This window comes from Eschrichtius robustus, chromosome 20 (genome assembly GCF_028021215.1).
Source record: "Eschrichtius robustus isolate mEscRob2 chromosome 20, mEscRob2.pri, whole genome shotgun sequence".
Classification (NCBI taxonomy): Eukaryota; Metazoa; Chordata; class Mammalia; order Artiodactyla; family Eschrichtiidae; genus Eschrichtius; species Eschrichtius robustus.
This window is the reverse complement of record NC_090843.1, coordinates 2,035,050-2,058,804: the sequence shown is the minus strand read 5'-3', so window position 1 is coordinate 2,058,804 and position 23,755 is coordinate 2,035,050. Positions and strand designations below refer to the sequence as shown.

Genomic DNA, 23,755 nt, shown 5'->3' with positions numbered 1-23,755 from the left:
TCTGTCAACCAACCAATAACGATCTCGAGTCCTGTGTTACGGTGTGTTGAAGACACCTCAGTTGGCATCCACGGCTGCTTCACGGACACTGGGCTCGGCCAACAGCGCTGACGCTCACGCCTGGGAGAAGCTGGCTCCCACACACCCCTCTAGAGACACGCCACCGCCTTCTCGCCCTCGGGACCCCAGCCAGGGCACGAGCACTCCCTGGGGGCCACTTTAAATAGAGAAATCACTAACAGGAAGTACAAAAGTGCAAAACAGTGGCACTAAATAGACCAAAACAAGGGCGCCTGATTTCAGCTGAAACTAGAAGGCAGAGTGGGCCTGGTCTGACCTCCGCCAGGCACCTGCGTGTCGGGAGACGCGGGCCCCTCTCCACTCAAGTCCGGGAATGACTGTGACAGTGCCGGGAGTACTGATCTGGGGGGTTACAAATGAATTTCAGCAAGTACGCAAATTTGCAAAGTTCACAAATACAGCATCCGTGAATAATGAGGACCAACTGTAACTGACTTTGAGGCTAACAAAGATGATAGAAAGCCCTCCATCTAGTGGTGGCTTAGAAAACCACAAAGCTACTTAAGCTACACTGGCAGAGAGCTTTCGCAAAACGAAAACATTCTGCTCATTAGTGGTCTGGGTTTTTAGGCAGCATCAGGATGAAGTCACAGCTCTGGACTTCTGTCAGTACACAAATTTCAACTTTATATGTACACAGTAACACTGACTGCTGTGTGAAATTCCTTAGGGTAAGAAGGGAGAGATTTACCATTCTCCCTTTTATGTTCTCCTCTCCACAGTCTTTACTGATGGCTATTATGATGGTGATCGACACACTGCTTCTCCATGTTGTTTTAGTTTTAGCCCATCTAGAAATACACTGCCAGGGCCTAACAAAAGTACAAAAAGGGTTCAGCTGTTCATCTGTGGTTGGAGATAAAGCAATATTACGAAAACTAACATCATACTACTTCAATTTTATACTGTCAATATTTAAGTCATCAAAAAACAAAAAGGGATTTCATATAAGCCAGTGTTTTAGAGGGAAAATTAAACTACAACCAGTACAGTCAACCCAGGAAAATTTTCTTCAATTATATTGTGTTGTGACTCAAAAGGTTCCAACTCCAGCAGGTTGAGGGAGGGGATTACTGAATCTGGACAAAGTGCACGTGTTACAAAGCAGCACAACTTAAGCAATGTTCTAGGCAGTACAACATTATCTTCAACTTCACTGGATATAAAGAAATTAATTCCAATATGCGAATGAATTCAATTTAATCGTCCCCGCCTAAGAAATCTGAGAAATAAATGTTAGAAATGACTTTATATGCATGCAAAATATAGAAGCATACCTAAATATATGAATGCACATATTAAATTTAAACCAAAGAGCATGCTGACCTAGAAATGACATTCCCCCATTGAGTCTGGGAAAGTTCCAAAGCCAGAGAACCAGCCTACCCTCAATAAAAAGGAAACCTTTGACTTTTGATTTACTCTTTTCCTTCCATTGCTCAGTACAGATCTGCTACATCTCAATTACCCTTAAAGTAAGGTTTTTAGATTCATTCTTTGACAAACTGAATTGGAAAACACTGAAAACAAACATATTATTCTTTCAAAACACCGATCCCCTAATTCACTTTCGATTTTCATTCGTGCCCACCAATTAGCAGCTTCGGGGGCTGCGGGGAGAGGGAGAAGAGAAGCAAAGGAGAAAGGGAAGAAAAACTGATTCGTTAGAGAATTAAATTATTTAATCTTTTTTATTACTTGACCTACCATTAAGACAATCTATAACAAAGAGAAGAGGGTATATCAGCACACACAGTATAATCAGGCTAGTGACCAGGAAACAATACAAAATGGTCCTTTGGCCACCTATGCTTTTCTAGAGCAGTGGAGCTCATAAACCCACTCACCAAGCCCAGAAATAATGCCTTCTGAAGCCCTGAATATCCACTGAGACAAATGATGCCAATCGTGATTTCTCACATAGACTGCACAAAAATAAAGCTTTAAATGTGATCGTTTTTAAATTCAGACTTAAATTTTCTTAGATTAAAAACTACAAAAGGGAGTAAACAGCAAAGCCAAATGACTTAAGAACAAAACTCATTTAGAAAGATTGTTATGAATCTAAATATACATGAGCATGATTATATACATATATGAAACTGCACATTTATGGCATTCTAAATAATTTAGTTAAGTACAGTTTTGGCATTTAAACAAAGATCAAATCAAGCTTTAAGCTAATAAGAACATAATTTTTATTTTTAATCTTTTAAATATAAAAAGCTAAACACAAAATACAGACCAGAAAATCCTCATTTAGTAAAGATTATTTTGAAAAATAAAAAATTTGAAATAAGGTGGCTTTCTATCCCACACTAAAATGTAAATAAAATCTCTTTCCCAGATTTATACTCCAAACTTAGTAACAACCCAAAAGCTGTTCAAATCTATGAAAACAATTTACCATGACCAATTTAAATTACCTGGGAAAGGGGAAGGAGAGGGGATTAAAAATCAGAGCCAGATGCACACAGATGGAAAAAACGCTTGCAGTCACCCCCAGTATAACCCTGTATACTATATAAATCACAATGCAAATAAAAGTGCCTACATTATGGAACTGTGAAATTTTGTTTCAAAAAATAACAGTAATAAAAATAAACAGTTGGGTATCATTGGTGCACATGGAATAATGTAACAACACATAACCTTGATAAGGCTGGAAAATACTGAAATACAGTTAAGACTCAAAACACACGTTTACACAAAAAAGTCTGCCAGAGAAGTAAGGTGGTAGATAGGAAAGCAGACCTTTTCAGTAGGATGGCCTTTTAGACCAATTTGAAACACAGACACATCCTACCCCACCCCCCAACCCACCATAAATTCTAGTTGATGTAAAAAGGGGAGGAAAGGTTAAAGCAAAGTAAAAAACCTCTTCACACACCTCCCGCCCCAGGGAATTGAGTGGGGCAAAGCTCCCAACACTGAACTCTGTCCCCCTGCCGTTTCTCCCTTCAGCAAGCCCACCTCCATTTTCGGTTACGACATTCAGTCTGTCTATTCCCAGTAAATCCAATCTCCTGGAATCAGTGCTTAAAGACCATAAGAGATTATTATCCTGGACTCAACTGAAGGATATACATTAACCAAAACCTCTTAAGTTAACAACCGAGAGTGCAGACCTCAAATTCTTATTCTCAATTCAGCATCTGATGATCAACATTTGGCACTAGCGGGGTAAATGAGGGTGGAATCAGAATCTGTGAGCTGAGGCAGATGCAGTTAAATCATTACCCAATATTTGCAGCTTATGATTTGGTGTGAACCTTAAAAGGCAGGTAGGTATAGATAGCCACACCTCAACATACTTTAGAATTGGAGAGGAAACATTAAGAACAAGATATAAACAAAACCAGGCAAAGTCGCTTGACAAATAAAAATTCTTGTTAAAAAGAAAAAGAACTGAACAGATCATTTCTACCTGATAATTAGCAAAAATGGGCATTTTTCCACCCTTAAACTAGTTTAAATACAGGCAGATGTCTTTCTACTATACTAAGATTTTTCTGTATCTGTTTTTCCTAATCCTCAGAGCTTAATGAGAAATCGTTTATTCTATAAAGAAATATAGCATATATGGCCACAGTCTAGAATCTGCTTATGATAACAGGAAACTTCTGTCACTTGAAAGGCAATCTTGCACGGTTACATTATGACTCTACGGTAACTCACGTGGCGCAGGGTCTGCCCTCACCAGGAAGCACGGCACGCGCGGCCCAGGGCGAACACTAACACTGCACAGAGAGAAGCAGGAACAGCCAAGTCTCCACAGAACTCTTTCTATTTATTTAACTGTGTATGAGCACTCAGTTAATGCTCCAAAATAAAAACGGTGCAATAAGAGCAACTTTGAACAGAAACCGACAAGAAGCTGCGATGCCAGTGGCCACGTGGCGCTGCAAAGAGGCGCCAGAGAGCAGTCTGCGTGGGGAAGCCTGGCCAGGGAGAGGCGGAAGGGAGGCACGGGAAGCGGCTTTCAGACGGACAGGGACACAAAACTGTTGTACTGCTGGATGTTCCGCTTGAGGATGTCCGAGCACGGGCCAAGAACACGTTCAAACCTCGGGCGGTCCAGCTTGACGCACTTCAGCGGGCCACGGGCAACCACGGTGGCAGCGCGAGGACGATTCATCAGCAGCGCGATTTCGCCTGGAGGAGGGGAAAGGGCTGAGAGTAGGCTAGCTCCCTCAGAAACGTCTTCTGAGGGGCGCCCTCCGGGGAGAAGAAAACCGTATTTTTCCTCCTAGTAACTCAGTACAGGCCACACTACATCTGCACCTCAGGAAAAAACCAACTGACAGATATGAGACAATCAATAACTTAATTAACTGAGTCAAGGTCAAAATCTCACACTACTTCTCTGAGAGCCGAAAAAGTAAAATAAAAAATAAAATTCAGGAGAAGAAAAGACAAGATTATGAAAGACTGTGATAGCTCACTGAGAAGTGACTTACAGAAACTATGTGTTTATTGTGAGGAAATCCACATACCAAAATAATCAGAAGGCCCCAATCTTCCCACTTCAACAAATTCTTCATTTTCTGAACGACGCTGCAGCACAGCGGCTGAACCCTATAACAAAATCACCAAAACGCAAAACGCATTAATACTTTCAAATCCTGGGTGGCATTTAAAATATCCCATGCAATTTTAGCTACTCTGCAAAAAAAAAAAAAAGGACTCAGCAGTTATTTCAAATCCTCTGCGTTCATGTGATAAAAGGTAATTGAAAAGAGTCACTACAGGCTTGATCCTTATTTACCCCAGCAGTTCCTGCTAGGAGATACTTCTCATCACGCTGAGGTACTTTGAGGGTTCAGACGCAGGTCAGCAAACTGCAGAAGGAGGGCCAATCCAAGCTCACTGCTTTTATAAATAAAATTTTATAGGAACAATACACCAATTCATTTAGATACTGTCCATGGCTGCTTTCCCACTATGACAAGAGTTGAGTCTGCAACAGAAACACTATGGCTCATAAATGCCTAAATTACTTACTGTCTGGCCCTTTACAGAAAGAGTTCCTCGACCCCTGGTTTAAACAACACCGATTAGCATCTACTGAGCTCTGCTCTGTGGATCTCCTTGGCTGGCAAGAGTATCTGCTATACATTTCCATGGATTGTGACGATATAAAACATGGTAACATTTAGAATTTAAATACCTGCCTTTGATCCTTGTTTGCCAAATTAGCCCAAATGCATGATTTTAACAAGAACGGTGCAGTACATCACAGCCTGTGTGCTAAATGGCTGAGTTCTGTTTGGCTTCTGTGAGGAGAATTAATTCGAGTAGGTCAGAATTCGGCTATTACTTCATGCAAAGCCCTCATTTAAAATGTGGTGGCCTGGCCGAAAACCAAACAACATTTCAAAGGGAACGATCATTTTTAAATAAAACTGTTTATCTTAAGAACGGTAGCTGTAAATGAGAACTGGTGTCCCCCTTATTCCCCGCCCGGTGCTGTCCCATCTTTACCTCTAAAATAATGAAGAACTCATCTCCTGGCTCTCCCTGCACCACAATCTTCTGCCCGTCTTCAAACTGCACTGGTTCCAACGCATCAGCTACCGTGAGACGCTCCCACTTGTCCAGAGATTCTAAAAGGCGGAATCAAAAGAATTTCTCTGCATTATTTGGTATTGCTAAAAATCTCAAAACAAAAGGTATAAAGAAGTCAACCAAAATACTCTAGTAGTGGCTCTAATCCAACATGGCACCTGTCTTCAACTACCTCTTGTCTCACCAAGATCCTCCTGTTACTTACAGATGACCCCAGAGCTTTCTTTCAGTAGCCCAGTGGCCAGGTTAACCTATACCAACTGCATCCGATGGTACAGGGATAAGAAAAATGTAATCGTTAAGTATTCCTAAAGACTGCCATCAATGCAAATCGAACCTACAATTACAGGACCCAAAAGTAATAGTTCCAGAGATTAAGAGAAATAATTTATCAATTTAAATCCTCAGTAGAATTTATTTACAAAACCAACAAGAGTAACTAGAAAATAACTTTTGTTCCCAAAGGCCAAACTAACACCCAAGACACTAAACAAATGTAACCATTCCAGAGAAAGGACAAATAAGGGCAAAAAAGTCAATTCACTATAACAAAGCAACGACTCAAGACTATATTACCTTATAAAAATCGCCATTTCCCCTCCCAATGAAGAACAGCTTGTAATAATGTCTCTAAGTCCACATAACAAAATATGTAGAAATGCCTCCAATTACCCTACTTTACTCTAAATTCCCCCACACTTCTAGCATTTTTTCAGAGAAAGCAAGCAAATGACACCTATTCTTTCTACAGAGGAAATGCATTCTTGGAAATACTCACTTTCCTGAACCAATAAACTCAGTGATGGAGCAACAGAGAAACAAGTCCCGGGGGACTGACTGTGGGAGTCCACACGCAGGAGAATACTTCCAGTCCTCTGTCTCTCCAGGAGGAGTAAGTAACACTTACTTCTAAGTTAGAGGGCTGCCATATACTAGCAAATTAAACACACTTTAAAATTACGTCTAACTTCGTCAAACTTCAACTCTGCATTCCATGTGGCTTTTGTTACCATTAAAAAAAGAAAAAGAGTTGATAACTGGAGTAATCTTTATGAAATACAATCAGTTTCCTTAAGCATTACTAACACTTCAATTTAACAATTCTCCATGCAATCTTCCAAAACTTACCTAAAATAGACACTTTACTAAGAAACTCCTCATACATCTTGCGCTTTCTCAGCGTGCTTCCCTACAAATGAAAAAAGAAAGTGTAATTCACATAATGCTGTGGAGTAAGAAATACTGTTTCAAGTAAATGAACAACAACAACAGAGAAGTCAAAGCTTGCTGCTGCTGCTTGATACATGATTGTTTTCTTCCTGTTGAAGACGGTAAGCCCTCTGTTCAGTGCAATCAAAAGCTCTTAGTAACTTGCTCCTAAAAGAGACACCACGCATATGCCCAAAGAATTCACGAGTTAGTGAAATGTCAAAAAAGCAAACAATCAGTTCTCCAAAAAAAACAAAACAGAAACACAAAAACCCAAGTAATATATGTGACTACGGCTGAATATATTTCCAGCCCAGGGTCCTTTTCCACAACCCCGATCCTCCACAGAAGGAAGGATATACAACTGCCACCATATAAACAACATCCCACCCTGACAAAAAAAAGTGCCGTAACCCCAAACTAAACCAAAATGTCTTATCTGCAAGGTTTGCTAAATATATCTGGGGGACAGAAAGGGGGAAACACACAGTTCCTCTATAATAAACATCCCCTACACAGTAAATTGCCTTGGCAATTTATATACTTATAAATATGTATGTATAATATGTATTTATATTATTTAATATTTATTATATAATATGTATCTATTACATATACATAAGTATATACACAATAGGTATACATATCTCCATCCCCCAGTACAGAAAATTTTCTAAGTACGTCCAACCACGTACTGTCAAATAATCAGACATGTAATACACAAATTTAAGAAAGCCATTTAAGATGACTAATGCCATTTACTGGGACTTAAACACCCAAGCTACTCCATAAATTTGTCAGAAAGTTCTCATAGAGTCTAATTACATCAGCAGAACGTTCCAATGGTTTTACTACTTCGTTTATTCCTTTACAGTGAGAAGGGACATGAAACCTGCATCACCGCTAACCTCCTTTCCATTTAGAGAAGCTGATCGCTTCTGAGTGGGCTTCAATAACGTCATGCACTCGGAAGCAGCACCTCTCAGGCCGACTGTAATGTGTAAAGATCAGCTAAGGGAAGATGCACTGACTGACGAATGGAGAGATTCCCAAACATAAGCTGACCACTGCGTATACACCACATTTGTTTCCCATGTTATTTCTGGCCAAAGCTTTGTTCTAAAAGATCACTGTCTCAAATGGTATAATGAATAATGCCAAGTTGGGCTTAATACAAGCGTTCAATCGTTAAAAGTAAAAAACATTCTCATTTTAATGTGGTGACACTATTTAAACATTAGTTACACAGTCTGGATTGTGAGCCACACTCCAAAACCCATGTATCTTACCATAAGGATTCTTCTATAGCTGTCTCGGTCGATACCCCACAATTTCACATTTGTCTTTGCCTTGACAGTGGCTGCTCTAGGTGTTCCATAAATCAAAGCGAGTTCCCCAAAGCTCCCTCCTTCCCCAACACTGGTTGCCCACTCATTGTTGACATAGACCTAAAATACAAAAGCATTGTTTTTTTCTACATAGACAAATACGTAAGTATTAAAAACCTGCAAACCTTTTTAAGAGGTCAGAATCCTGAACTTTGTTTTAAAAAATAAAATGTGTTACATTTTCGGTACACAACGGAGCAAAACAGCTGACTTCTGACAATGAGTTAAGTAAGTTCAGAGTGTCTGTAGCTTACCTAGTTTAATTATCTGATAAGAAAAAGGTCCTCTGTAAGGATGACCAGGGCAAAAAAAGTGAACTAAGCATTAATATTAACTATATGTACTTACAGAGCACTGTGCCAGGCACCGGGCTAAGCAAGCATTTTACCTGCAGGAGGTGCCGAGTTTTCTAATAATCTTACGGGAGCAACAAGACTTCCAGAACCAAGAAAGCTGTACCAAGTCTCCCAGCTCACGACCGGTCCAGACTCTCCCCGACACCTGTCTTACTCCACAGCACACACACGCACCTTAACCACTAATCTGGCAAAAGTTCTGAACTGTAGGTCTAGCTGAAGAAATTACCTTTAGAAAGTATCTGTGTCAGTAAAATGTTTGGCAAAAGGAATCGAACATACAAGGATGTAATAGCCCTTCAGAAACTCTTAGAAGCAATAAATATCAACAAGTTGACTTTTAAGATTATCAACATGTTTTTGCAATTATTAAATCTTACATCCATCTCTCCTTGATCAATCACATAGAAGTTATCCCCTTCATCACCTAAAAGCGAGGAGAGTAAAAAAAGTTAGAAGCATGTTAATTAAAGAAGCACAAATCAAACCAAATTAATGTAAAATAATGAACTTATGTTAGAGAGGTGCTGTGAGAGAAAAGAGTATATTACAAATTAACAGAACCTTTCAAGAAAAAAAGTCCAGCAATTTATTTTAAAAGTCATAAGACTGATCGAGTTTTTAGTCATCTCGTGGTGAAGAATGCCTCTGGAAAAAAAAAAAAAAGCCACTTGTGTGTACAAAGACACTAAACACTACATCACCTATAACAAAACAAGAAACAACTCAAATAGTAAGCAACAAATATCAGATTGTCACTAAACAAGAAAATATATGGATGATGAAGAAGACCCATGAAAATATCGAGAGTAAATAAGAAAGGAAACAAGAGAGGACACCAAAAGATGAGATCCACGTTACTTGTATGTGGTCAAAAAGGCAAGCATCAGTGGAAGGCACAGAACCTTATAAAGAGACAGGCTAGATGATGAAGAATATTAAGTCTTCTGCTTATTTTCTACTTTATTTTACTTTGTAAGTGGTTAGTAATCAATATAAAGGATATATGAAGTAAGTGAGGTTCTGGAACTCCATACAAAGTAAAAATGCATGAATTCCCTTTAACAGTTACCATAAACAAAACTATATCAGATGTTAGGGAAATATTAGTCCCTTAGGCAAAGTGTGCCTTTTAGCTCAGAAGATTTTAATTAAAAGAAATAAGAAAATCCAGTGGTATAACAGAAGGAAAATGGTAGGCTTAAAGAGGAAAACAAACTTCAATAATCATAGTGCGTGCCATAAAAGCAGCAACCCTTACCTTGCTGAATAACAGTCTCTCCAGCAATAAAGGAAACCGGAAACATGGCATCAAAAATGTCACTGCAAGGGAGAGAAGGCCTCGCGTTACATTTCATGTGCTGCCTCTGTGGATTTCAAACATTAACCTTAGAGTTAAAGCTCCCAGATTTTCAGCCTGGATTGTTATCAGGTGAACAATTACTAAGAGCCTTAAAACTTGCAACAGTGATGAGACTAGTTTGGGACACCAGCTGTACTGGAAAAATAGTATAACAAAGTACCTGTACCTACCTTCTCTCATTATCATCAAGGTGTGAAAACAGTACATTCTTTTCAATGGCTTTGGCCAAAGCAGCCATTGTCTTATAATCTTTTGGTATAACCTAAGAAAGAACAGAAAGGCAAAATGACAATTCCATAAAGCAAGACCACTTCATGCTTGCAACCTAAATTACAATGAAATGTCAAGCTACATCACGGTATTTAAACAAAGCTGCCCTGAGTGAAACATTTTCAACACAACACTCTCACACTGTCTTTGATCCACAAAGTACTCAACAAATATTGACTCAATAATCCCCTTTGCCTACATCTAGGCCTGTATTTAAAGGCTACTATTTGGTTCCTAGTCAACAACTAAAGGAACAGACCAAAATCACCTTGCCCAAGGTGATTAGTGAGGCAAAACTAAGCATGTTATGACAACTGGTCATTTTCTAAACTGTGATCACGTACTGTTAGTCTCACAACCTCTTGCGAGCACAATTCTCTTCCCCCTTCAGGCTAACAGCATAACTCGAAATGGCAGACTGGCTCTAACAGCCAACTGAGACAAATGACGCTTGTGGGGTAAAAGGTTAAAAGCCACAACATGAATTACAGGATGTCAAGAAACTGACACCATGATTCAAGAGAAAAAGGAGTACTGCCTGCTCTTCTACTGCAAAACAACAACATGCAAAAGAAAACCCCCAAAACTCACTTATGCACTGTTTTATAATTACTGTTAGTTATTTCCTCTGATGGCATGTTGTTGCAGAAACCTGTTCCCCAAGTACCCAGGAACTGCCCAGGACGGAGTGCGATCCACCCTGTCTGTGTTTTGCTCCTCGAAACAGTGCACGCATTCATCAAAGGAGACTGGATGACTACCACGTGGGTCCCAAAGCCGTTTGCTCAGTGTTCAGCTATCAAAACTACCTTCCTAACGTAGGACGCGGCATCTTCCTCCGTGTAGACCTCGGCACTGATGGCACCTCGTCGCCTCCGGCCCTTTACCACCGGGTTGGGTGGAGGGGGAGAGATTTCATCCTCCCTCGAGTCTGCACGGGAGCTTGCTTTCTGCAGATTCTGGATCTGTTTTGCCTCCTCCTGAAAAAAAAAATCATAAGTTTATAAAATGAGACCCTTCAGCATGGTATTCTTCAGCTGGTATTCTCATACTCCAATGACGGTCCTTCTCAGTCACTTCAGATCTCGCCCTCTATTACCAAGGTGAAAGTGAAGGGGCAAAGGTCAATTACAAATGGGGGGGGGGGGGGTGGAATGGAGAGTCAAGCTTGAAAAGAAATACTCTGAAAGGACTTTACTGTTTCTCAGAGGGTAACAGATGCTATATTTATTAATGAACAAAAGCCACTGGTACAGGGCACGTAACATGCAAATAAAAAATTATATACTCATTATGATAATATACCGACAATGATTCGTAATGCACTCAACATTAATGAACTGCAAAACAAAAGGCTGGGAAATTAGTGTGAGATCCCTGCCCCGTCCAAGAATGCCATCTAGGAATAATCACTCAGGCATAGCAAAGTGATAGAAGAATGTCTAGATCACTGGGTTACTCCATTAATTCAATATGTATTCTCCGGATCTGCCACGCCAAGTCTACACTAGGCAAGGGGAATATAAAAACCAATAGGAGGGCTCCCTGGTGGCGCAGTTGTTAAGAATCCTCCCGCCAATGCAGGAGACACGGGTTCGAGCCCTGGTCCGGGAAGATCCCACATGCCACGGAGCAGCTAAGCCCGTGCGCCACAACTACTGAGCCTGCGCTCTAGAGCCTTCGAGCCACAGCTACTGAAGCCCACACGCCTAGAGCCCGGGCTCCGGAACAACAGAAGTCGCCACAATGAGAAGCCCACGCACAGCAATGAAGACCCAACGCAGCCACAGATAAATAAATACATAAATTTATTAAAAAAAAACCAAAAAACCAATAGGAGAGAGTCCTGAGCCTGTGGAGCTCATATTCTAGCTGGAGCCTCAGTTATAAACAGATCATCAAACGTGACGGCAACCTAGAATTTAACTAAGACCGGCTGCAACAATACTTCTCCTAGACAAAGGATTAATCTCCAAAATATATAAACAGCTCATTCAGCTCAATATCAAAGAAACAAACACCCCAATCCAAAAATGGGCAGAAGACCTAAATAGACATTTCTCCAAAGAAGACATACAGACGGCCACGAAGCACATGAAAAGATGCTCAACATCACTAATTATTAGAGAAATGCAAATGAAAACTACAATGAGGTATCACCTCACTCCTGTTAGAATGGGCATCATCAGAAAATCTACAAACAACAAATGCTGGAGAGGGTGTGGAGAAAAGGGAACCCTCTTGCACTGTTGGTGGGAATGTAAATTGATACAGCCACTATGGAGAACAATATGGAGGTTCCTTAAAAAACTAAAAATAGAATTACCATATGACCCAGCAATCCCACTACTGGGCATATACCCAGAGAAAACCGTAATTCAAAAAGACACATGCACCCGAATGTTCATTGCAGCACTATTTACAATAGCCAGGTCATGGAAGCAACCTAAATGCCCATCAGCAGACGAATGGATAAAGAAGTTGTGGTACATATATACAATGGAATATTACTCAGCCATAAAAAGGAACGAAATTGAGTCATTTGTTGAGACGTGGATGGATCTAGAGACTGTCATACAGAGTGAAGTAAGTCAGAAAGAGAAAAACAAATATCGTATATTAGTGCATGTATGTGGAACCTAGAAAAATGGTACAGATGAGCCAGTTTGCAGGGCAGAAGTTGAGACATAGATGTAGAGAATGGACATATGGACACCAAGGGGGGAAAACTGCGGTGAGGTGGGGATGGTGGTGTGCTGAATTGGGCGATTGGGATTGACATGTATACACTGATGTGTATAAAATTGATGCCTAATAAGAACCTGCAGTATAAAAAAACAAACAAAACAACTAATACTAAACTTTTATTGGGTTATTGGTATGGAAATATGTTAATATAAATGTTTCAGACATTACATGAAATTTCTAAAAATCTTATATGTTCTGGTATAATGTTATAAGTAATAATCCTAGTTATTACTTTAAAATGTATATCTCAGAAATAACTAATTTTCTTGTCAACTGCATTATTATGAACTTTCATCAAATCTTTAACCGTGGTCATTTTTAAGTCTTTTGTCATTTACAGACAGTTCTGGGTGTACTCTGATGATTTTGCAAATATGTTCCTATAAAAGGGTTTCATCTTCAAGAAATTCATGGAAAAGACTCTGACAAGTACAGGTTTCTGGTAACTGACTGTACTGCTGAACTGAATGAATAAGCATTTTCAGAACTCTAATGAAAAACTGATGAGCTCATAAAAGTGCTAACAAAAGATCAAGATGAAAAAAAAATTAATTACATGGGACTGAGTGAACTGATGAGGATGAGTATAATTTTTGTGACTTTCTGTCTGAATTAAAAAAAAAAAAAATCCCACAAGGACTCAGAGGCAAAGAATATACAAATCAATTTTCACTGCAAAGTAAAGGAGCTGTTACAGTGGAGGATTACTGGACTGAATGTCAATATTATGACATAGTATGAGCGTGTTTCATGTTTGGTAATTGCAATCATTGTTGCTTTTGTTGTGGTCATCCATGTACAATGCTTGGTGTCAGTCTATTTATCTCTTGTAAAAATAAAATACAGTGTGTGTGTGTGAAAAAAAAAAAAACAAAAAAACAGAACAGAATCACACGTTTAGAAAACAAAAAAATAAAATAAAATAAAATTCTCAAAAAAAAAAAAAAAAATACTTCTCCTAACAGAGCTGGAAGCATTCTTTACGGTCAAGGTTGACACTTGAAGTTAAAACAAAAAAAAGTTTACCCACTTTTAAAAACTTATTAAACCAATCCGTTTAAAAGTGATATCGACTACTTAATGTTCTTATTTTTCAGATCTAGGGCCTTAAAAAGAAATTCCTCTCAGGTCTTCAGTAAAGAATGAGTTATGCCTGACGTAAAATCAGAATGAAAAAAGCCAAGAATGGTGAGCTATTTACATTCTCATTCATCTGACTCACTCTCCATTATTTTTCTAAGCTGTCTTTCAAATTCTAAATGAACTCAGCATTTACTATTTCTGAAAATTTTTTGATAAAAAAGAAACTAAGGAGCTGCCTACTTTTTCTCCTTCATGGTACTCGGCTCTGCATTTGGCATCAAGACAAATAAAAGAACATATAAACGCAGCAAGAAAAGTCTAGAATGATAACAATCAAGGCATTCATAGTGTTTATCTCTATTACAGACTCATGCTTGATTTTTATTTTTATTTTGGAGGGAGGAATTGGCTTTATTTTTCTCATTTCTCTAGATTTTCTAATTTTCAATTAAAAACACAGTAAGAAAAGCCTATAACAAAAACGACTTTAATATATTTGCATATTTAGTTACAAATGCACTTACCTGTTGACCAAATAATCCGGTAAGTCTACTGCCAGGAATTTATTCTAAAATATGCATGTGTGTGAAATGACAGATACACAAAGTTATTTATTATATCATTGCTTTTAATAGTAAAACACTGGAAACCACCAAAACGGTCGTCAACATGGTGATTAAATAAACTGTAGTACATCCATACAATGGAATACCACGCACGTGCTGGATAAGAATGTGCTGGATACGAATCTGTAAGTGCCCATATATTGTCCCTGGAACACAGGCTGCACTCTAGGAAGACAACGAAGTGGGAAAAAGACTTTTTATTGTCATGTCCTTTTGCACCTGCAGAATTTTGAACCATGTGCAAATATAGAACCATTTTTTTAAAAAATACATTTTTAAAGAAAACCCACTTCATTTTCATTCTGGTAATTCCAGTAAACAGGTAAGGTTTTCCCATTCCATATTAACAGAGAACTTTAAAACTCAAGTCTCCCCAAAGTCTAAAGTTCAAGGGTATAAATGAAAACACAAATCCTACCCCCAAAATCTGTCACTGATATTTCACAAAAATTTCATGTAAACTTTCACAAGTAATATCTCATTTGGAACTGTCTTGTAACTGAATTTTTAAGACAATTTTGAAGTACCAAAAGCATTTTGATTTTAACACTGTTCCATGGGTTTTCATCTTTAATAGCAATCAGCTAGAACCTAATCCTGATGACTCAGAGCCATTACTGAGATCACCGATTTCTATTATACATTTTTACGCCCTTTTTCTTGCTGTTGTCATTCATTCTTCGGTCAGCCTCCTCCCTCCTCAGTTCTCTCACTTATTAAAACAAGAACAGACAAAAGAACCCCTCCCAGTCCACTTACTGTCAATACATCCTCGAGTATTAAGCTCCGATGCTGTGCCCACCGCTTACTTAATATGCTTTCAACCATCACTATTTGTCCCCTCCCTGCCCCTGCCGTTCCATTCTTCCCTGTAGGGGAAGTACACGTCCCGTCGTCCCGCGGACTTGGGGCTTGGCATGTGGCTTGATTCGCCACACCGTGTCCTCTTGTAAGATCTGACCCCGGCCCCTGCAGCATCTGACCCCCCTCTGCCTTGAGAACAGCGTGCTTTACATATGGCTGCTCCTTCCACTCGACCCCAGGACAAGACACATGGAGCCAAGGAGAGAAGATGGGCTGAGCCCACAAGAGCTGCACATGACCAAGAAATCAGGACTTTTGTAGTAAACGACTGAAATTTGGGGGTCGTATGGTACTGCAACATAAAGCTACTACCCTGTATGACCACAGCCACGTTACCTGATTTCTCTGTTTTACCTGCTACCTCTGTAAAATGGTGATGACCATCAACCTCACACATCTGGAATAATGAGTATGTGTGTAGGTGTGTAAAGTGCTCACACGGTACCTGGCACACAGAAGACACTCCATGGTCGGAGCTATTGAAATTCCTCTGATCTATCAGACAGGGAGCTTCTAATAAATATATGCAGAAAAGAGGATTCAAATTACAGGTAACAGTCTGAAATAAAACGCAGAAGCTTTCAATGGAGTTTTTCGGTGCACTTCTTATTGAGCAGTTGAGGGTAGCAGAAACATGACCCCTGGTTAGCACAGGGAAAGAGGTGACAAGAGTGTGACCATATTTTCACACATATAACCTAACACCTAATGCACAGAACAATGACCTGCTGAAAAGTCGAAAACCTAGTTACTTGAAAGTCCAGATATTTACATTCAACCCTGACTAAAGGAATGTATGCAAGTGAACAAAGATCCTTGAATTATAGGAAAAAGTGTCAAGCTGTGACGTTTATTAAAAGGCAAAGAGGGGCTTCCCTGGTGGCGCAGTGGTTGAGAGTCTGCCTGCCAATGCAGGGGACACGGGTTCGAGCCCTGGTCTGGGAAGATCCCACATGCCGCGGAGCAACTAGGCCCGTGAGCCACAACTGCTGAGCCTGCGCGTCTGGAGCCTGTGCTCCGCAACAGGAGAGGCCGCGATAGTGAGAGGCCCACGCACCGCGATGAAGAGTGGCCCCCACTTGCCACAACTGGAGAAAGCCCTCGCACAGAAACGAAGACCCAACACAGCCATAAATAAATAAATAAATAAATAAAATTAAACTTAAAAGGCAAAGAAGCCAACACACATTAAATAAAAAAAAATCCCACGTGCAAAGAAACTACTTTAATGATCATTTCTTGTCTTCCCCTTGGTCAGTGCTTCAACAGGGCCATGAGAGCACAGGCTCTGAAATGAGCGCCACACACTCAACACTCCCTATAAAAAGACACGCCCTTCATGTCTCACCAACCTCACCCCTCATCAGACGGCTTCTACTGATGTCCAGAGGGAAGAGGGATCACCTTACAGTGACCAATTTCAGAACCAGGTCTCCAGGAACACGCTTCACTTCAAAACAGGGAAGGCCCACAGCAGCCTGGCGCTACAGTATTTCACTATCAGGAAACTGCTTAAATGAGAGAAAACCAGACTTTCTACCACAATTCCAAGACAGCAAGGCTACATTCATCGGGACTGGTTAGTTTTTTGTTGTTGTTGTTTTTGATTAATCTAATCATGGTACTAGACACCAATTTCAACAAACAGCTTTTCAAGAAAACAGTAGAAAATTCCTCATCACTGAGCCACCCAAACATTTTTTAAACATTAGTAAAACAGACTCTTTCACTAGTCAGTTAGGCTGGTTAAGAAACTGTCCAAACCAGTGGGATACATTACAAATATTTCTGCAATACAATTAGATAATTAACAATCATATACCTAAGAAAATGCCTCCCAACTGGTTCACAATCATTATGAACCACATCAAAACTTCAATATGCTTAAGAAAACCTGTAAATTTATCTCGCTGAATTTCAGAAGTAAACCAAACTACTCAAAACATTTAACAATCCAAACTTTCTCATTCATCATTTTTTGAGGGAAGTGAACTGAAGCATCGACCTTGATGAAAAATGATCATTTTGCTTAGAAAAGCACACACCACATGCTTAGGTCCCACTGACATACACAGAATGAGGGTGAACAACAACGACTAAGAACTGCACTAATTTTTTTTCAAGAGCAAACAAGTCCTGACCAAAACTGTGAAGTAAAATTCTGACAACCATCAATCTTGATTTCTCTGCTCTAGAGTCGATTCACCTGAGACATATTCTACAGTAAAACACACTTCACTAATTCAGAGTTTCTGAAATTTCAGTCACAAGCTAGACTCAACTGTTTCATTACAGTGATTTCAAAAGGTGAGATAAAACTTACAAGTTCACTTGCTTTGCTGAATAAAAAAGCATTAAATGCTTTCAAGTACTGTAGAATTTCTCACTTCATACCACTGCTGTACTACTTTTAAAAAATTTTTACTGGAGTATAGCTGATTTACAATGTTGTGTTAGTTTCTGCGGTACAGTGCCGCACTACTTCTGATCAACTGTATCTAGTCAGTTATTTCATTTAGTCAGTTTTATGTACTAATTTAAATGGTTACAAGGAACGATGTTTGGAAAATGAAAACCTGTTAGCCAAGTAAGCTCAGCATACTGATTGGTTTTGATAAATTCTACTGATTACAAAGTTAAAAATTACTTCAAGTGTGTTAACTACATTTCTTTTCTGAAGTTTTATTTTAGATGATGATGATGATGATCAATTATTATTTGGTCAGAATTCCTTTTCTTCCAAAGGATACAAATCAGCGACACGCTACGGCATCCCCTTTAACAATCGTCAGGGTGAGCTCATGCCCTGCCCCATTTATTTTTACCTTCTCCAGCCTCTCAAAGTATTCCCTGAGGAACGCCATGGGCCTCTCGGGCCGCGCGGTGCACAGCTGCACGATGGAGTCCTTGAGCAGGGCCTGGATGTTGTGCTTCTGCACGTACAGCTCGCATTCCCGGAGGCTGCGCTCCTCCTCGCTGGCGGTGCTGCCAGACGCCATGGCTCGCTGTGGGGAAAACACACAGATGCTTGTGAAAACTGTTTACAAAGAGCAAATGTCAATCTGGCCTTTGACCTAACAAATTCACTAGGCAACTGATTCACAAGGATTTCTTTCTAAGTAGATTTTTTTTTTAAAACAGGGAGGTGAGGCCTAGGGAGTAAAGTATGTACAGAAAGAGCATTCTCTCAAAGTCGTGTTTCACTGAGGTCCTGCTGCACAGGATCTAGGCTCTGCAGGCAGCAACAGTGAGAAGAACCTCAGCTCCCGGGAGGAAGTATGAGCCACTTATCCCCGGCAGAGGCGGGGTGCTGAGGAGTCAGGCCCTTAAGGGAATTTCATTCAATTCTCCTCCTACAAAAGAAATCATGATGCCGTGCGAAGTGTGTACATGGCAAACGGGACAGAGAATTACAAGGGCACACAAGTCAGCTCTAAGTGAAAGCAAGAAAGCACAAGACAGAACATCTGACATTCCCTATACGTAACCCGGATCCCAGGGGAGTGTCCTAATCTCACCCAGCAAACCACTGGAGCAAAGGCTCTGGTTAGCCAACTACTAGCGCAATCAACATTTTTTAAAACACAAAGGAAGCCCCAGATGAGTTACAAAAGCAACTTTTAATCCTAGACCCTTGTTACCAGATTCCAGCTCTAGATGATAACACACTTACCCACTAGTAAGAGGGCAAATCCTTAATAGAAAAAAAAAAAAAAAAAACCCACCACATAAACAAAAAACACCTTACCAAGTAAACGATAAAAGATTTGGACAGGAAAAAAAACATTTTATTCATCTGGACAGGAAAATGTTAAAACATTAAGTTTTAAACTCACGTGAACACTCAATAGATAAAACTGCATTTAGTGAATTTTAGACGGTTCAAACTACCTCGATGTGAAGTAAAATAAACAAATATAAGAATGGGCAGCTAACCTTACCCTGGAATTAAAAGCTTACTAATTTAACAAAAGAGCCATAAACTGTTTTCCTTTCAACTCCTAATTATTAAGTAATTAAGATTAGAAGATAAAAGTGAGGTCTCCTCCACTTTGCAACTAAATTCAACACTAATTGGTCTTTTTCAAATATAATACACACAAAACCACTGAGCTGACACTGTAAATTTCAAAGGAGAAAGAATCAGCAGAGTAAAGAGCTACGTGCTGTTAGGCATCTTGTTTCAGACAACTTTCATGGTAAGGGTCAATAACGAGTAAACTAATTAACAGACCATGAGAAAGTCTGTAGCTCCCTGACAAGCACGTAAATTAGAGGCCACAGAAAAAGACTCATGCTGCTACTTCAGAAATAAACACTCTAATACAAACACAAAAAACAAAACAAAACAAACACAAAAAAACACGTTACTTTCGGATAGATTTACACCAGCCTCTTTTCCAGCTCAGACAACCACATGAACTGAGAATCCACTTCAGTAGGATTTTCTGCATTTGAAAAAATACTGGACTGAAAGCCACCGAGAACAATGATCAATCAGATCTTTTTATGCTTCAAAACATTCAGAGCCATCTCAGGAATATCAATACATGTATTCAACTGATCAGAGAAATCATTCGAAGATCAGGTCTGTGGAAGAAATGCGAGAACTGGGGCTAAGCGGTGAGACTGGTTCGTTGTTTGCAACAATGTATTTAAAACACCGAAAGGAGGACAACGGAAATAAGGTAGCATATTAACATAAACGCCCCAGGACTGGCGCAGTCAGGTCACCGTGTGAACCCCGGAATATCCGTATTTCACAGTCTTAATTTTTTAATCGAATATACCTAGATTAAGCCCGTCCTCGTACTTGGTAGTAAAAGCTTAACAACTTAGCTCCCCCCGCCCCCAATTATTTAACTGCTGCAAAACGTACACTGCATTGCCTCTCCTCCTAAGAAAACACTGAGATTCTTTCTTTCGGAAAGTCGGTTGTGACACAATTCCGTTTCAAAGGGATCACATGCGAGGCGCTATGTCAGACACCTTGAGAAACTCGCGGATTCAGGCCGCAGACCCTCACACCAGCCAGCAGCCCTTCCTGGGGGTCATCCTCGGAGCACCGAGAAGACCCATCTCTCGCGCATCCCTCCGGCGGTGACGCCGTTCGGCGTCGCGCCTGCACTGAGCTGCCGGGGGGTGGGGGGGGGGGCGGGTCACAGGTACCGCGCACGTTTCGGGGGCAAGGACACGGAAGTGCCCTTCACTCCACTTAGGCCACAGTCACGGCCACGAGCGGAAGGGAGGCCCATCCTGCATCCCGCTCTGGTCGGAAGGCCAAGGGGAGACCTGGGGGGCGGGGACCGGGAAAGGCGGGCAGGGGAGAGGGGACAGAAAGCCACGGAGCGGCCGGGCGACGACCACCGCGGGGGCGGGGCGACAATCCCGGGAAGGAAGGGGAAGCGCCCGCGGGAGAGGCCGGGGAGGAGGCCGGACGGAGGAAAACGAGGACCGCCGGGTCCCCGGAGCAGCCGGAAAGGCCGGGGGGCGATGGCGGATTCCGGGGACATCTCGCCACCGTCCTTCAGGAGATGCGGGAGGGCGAGCGGGGAGGCCGCGGGGGCGGGGCGGCCGGAGCGGGCCCGGGGGGGTCTGGGGGGCGCAGACCCGGGCCGGGGAGCGAGGCCCGCGGGAGGCCCTCTGGAGGCGCCGGGCCGGGAGACGCAGGGGGTGCGGCCGTCCCCCGCAGGTCGCTCCCCGCGACGCCATCTTGGATCGGCCCGGCGCCCCCAAACGGGCGGCTGGCGGCGAAGCTGGGCGCGCGGGGGCCCCCGCCGAGGCCTCTCACCTGCGGGCGGACGGCGGCGGGCTCGGACTGCGGTCGAGGCGGCGGCCGGCGGAGCTACCTCAGCGCTCCCCTCCCAGCTTGGATGCACTCGGCTACAGCTGCTCCGCGGCGGCTCCACCGGAAACGGCCGCGCCGCAGCCAATCAGCGCCCGGCTGCTGACGTCAATGCGCCTCGCTCTGGCCAGAGCCGTCGCCTTGGCAACCTTAAAGGGGCAGCGGCCCCGGGTCCTCCGCCGCCACTCGTTGAAGGACCCTCGCCCCTCCTCCGCCTAGAATGGTTCCCCTTCTACTCTTCTTTCCGTCCTGCCTCGTCCCTCGTCCGCAGCCCTCCTCGCGCTTGCCTCTGGTCTTCTCCTCACTGTCTCTAGCCCGGGGCTTCCCTCCTCTGTACACCTGCCGCCCCTTACCTGTTCCAGTCTGGACGCCACAGGTCCTCTTTTTTCTCTCTGCTGCTCTTTGCTCGCTCTCCGCGCGGCTGTGGGCAGCTCCCCTCTCTCCTCCTCTCCTCTCTTCTCCCCACCCTCACTCCCACCTCCCACGCCGCCTCCGCCTTTTCTCCCTGCCTTCAACCCCCGCCCCCCACCCAGGCCGACCCACGTGGGGCGTCTCGGATGACAGGTGGGCGACTCCGCCCCGCAGCCCCGGCCGGAGGGGGACGCGGGGCCGGGGAGGGGGAATTCCTGCCGCTTCCAAGCCCCGGAGGAGGTGGCGGATCCGCGGCAGCTGCACCAGGGACCGAGCGCGGGCGGATCCCGGGATGCGCACGCCCGCCGCGTATCCTGTGCTCGGCCAGCGCCGCGGCCTCCGGGCCGCCATCCGGTCCAGGAAATCCGAGCCCTGCCAAGTGTCTGCTTGGCCAAGCGGGCCGCTCTCCCCTTCGGGGGTGCTGTCGCCAAGTGGAGGCCACACAGTCCCAATGGGCGCAAAATGCTGGAAAGGACTTTGTCGGAGTCCAAGAGAGGCCTGAGTCCTTCTAGCTCCTGAAATGCCCCCATCCTCGCCCCGACCCCGCATAATGAGAAGTACAAAACGTGCAGGTGGGCACAGACCGAGAAATCTCAACCGCCTGTAAAAACTGCCCTCATCCGGGATGATGGAGGGGAGGGCGGGGCAGCGACTTCTTTACTGCTTCAGCCATTTTTTTTCCCATGCAAGTATCCGCCCGTGGAAGAGGAAAGGGGATGGGAGGCAGGGGACGCTTTCGGACATATGACGTCGCTAAATGAATAAAGAAGGCCCTTGGAACACACGTATCTTTGTGTCTGGCTGGTACCTGTTGTACCCTTGGGGTATATAGCCCTAGGGCTGTATGTGTAAAATACACAATGGATTTAACGCATAATACAAAAAATATATAAATACCTCTAATAATTTTTATACTGATTCCAGGCCGTAACCGTAATATTTTGGATATATTCGGTTAAATATTAAGATTAATTTCGCGTTTTTTTTTACCTTTTTAATATAGCTATTAGAAAATTTTAAATTTCCTCCATGACTCGTGTTTATAGTATTTCTGTTGGACATCACTGTCCTAACGGGCCAGGTGCACCCCTAAATCCGCCAGTACGATAAGGTTCCTGCTTATCAGAGTATTTCTTTTATTTAGTTGTGGTTATCCCTCCCCCGCTCCACCCCCCCCCCCCACACGGGCTTTCTGAAAGTCAGAAGAAGCATAGACAACATCAGAAAGGCCAGATTAGGCCTGTAAGAGGGGAATGTAGGGGGGAAGTTTCTTCTCCCACCTACGCCCCCACGGGACATTCGCCAAGGATGGGTGGAATGGGAGATTAAAGGCACAGCCTCAGTCGTATATATACGATTTCACCCTTGTCAGTACAAAGAAAGGCTAATTAAACTGAACCCTAAGCTGGCAAGCAGGAGAGGGAATTCGATAGCACTGAGCAGGCCCGGTCGCATTCTGAGAAGAAAACACTGCGGTTGGATAAATCTGAGTTTGGTTTCAGGCTCTGCCATCTCCGGTAATTGACTTAATCCCCACGAGCCTCAGTTTCCTCAATCATAAAGGATGAGCAGGGCTGTGCTAAAATGAAGCAATAAAGATAATAACGGCACACACGTCTATAGCACTTGCTGTGTTCCTGGCCGTGTTCTAAGTGCTTCACTCATAATAATTAATTGAATCTTCATAATAAACTCTAGCATCAGTATTATTATGATGTTATTGTCATGGAAGGAAAATGAGGCCTGGAGCAGTTAAGCGACTACTATGTTTCATACTTAGGCAGTGAGCGTAATCACTGCCCTTTGCAGCGCTGTATGTAAAGAAAGTGCCCAGCACAGGGCGGGATACAATAGATAAACATTAGTTTGCTTCCCGGCTGCTCTCCCCTTCCTCAGGAGCTACCCACACCACTAGGTTAAGACTGAGTTGCACTGTGTCCCAT

General features: G+C 42.5%; 1 protein-coding gene across 2 annotated transcripts; it reads right to left on the bottom strand.

The window, feature by feature from the left end:
• Nucleotides 1–1,753: 1,753 nt before the first annotated feature.
• PRKAR1A (protein kinase cAMP-dependent type I regulatory subunit alpha) lies at nt 1,754–21,860 on the bottom strand. 2 transcript variants are annotated; one of them, XM_068530328.1, is made up of 11 exons: nt 21,755–21,860; nt 18,382–18,561; nt 11,045–11,215; nt 10,136–10,227; nt 9,864–9,925; nt 8,983–9,029; nt 8,148–8,306; nt 6,778–6,838; nt 5,566–5,687; nt 4,578–4,659; nt 1,754–4,236 (listed from the first exon to the last, which is right to left on the bottom strand). In XM_068530328.1, the coding sequence occupies exons 2-11, from the start codon at nt 18,553–18,555 to the stop codon at nt 4,064–4,066; spliced, it is 1,143 nt and encodes a 380-aa protein (XP_068386429.1). In that variant the 5' UTR covers nt 18,556–18,561; nt 21,755–21,860; the 3' UTR covers nt 1,754–4,063. The 2 variants fall into 2 exon arrangements, with proteins under 2 accessions (XP_068386429.1, XP_068386428.1); XM_068530327.1 differs by lacking the exon at nt 21,755–21,860 and adding an exon at nt 21,348–21,732.
• Nucleotides 21,861–23,755: the final 1,895 nt, after the last annotated feature.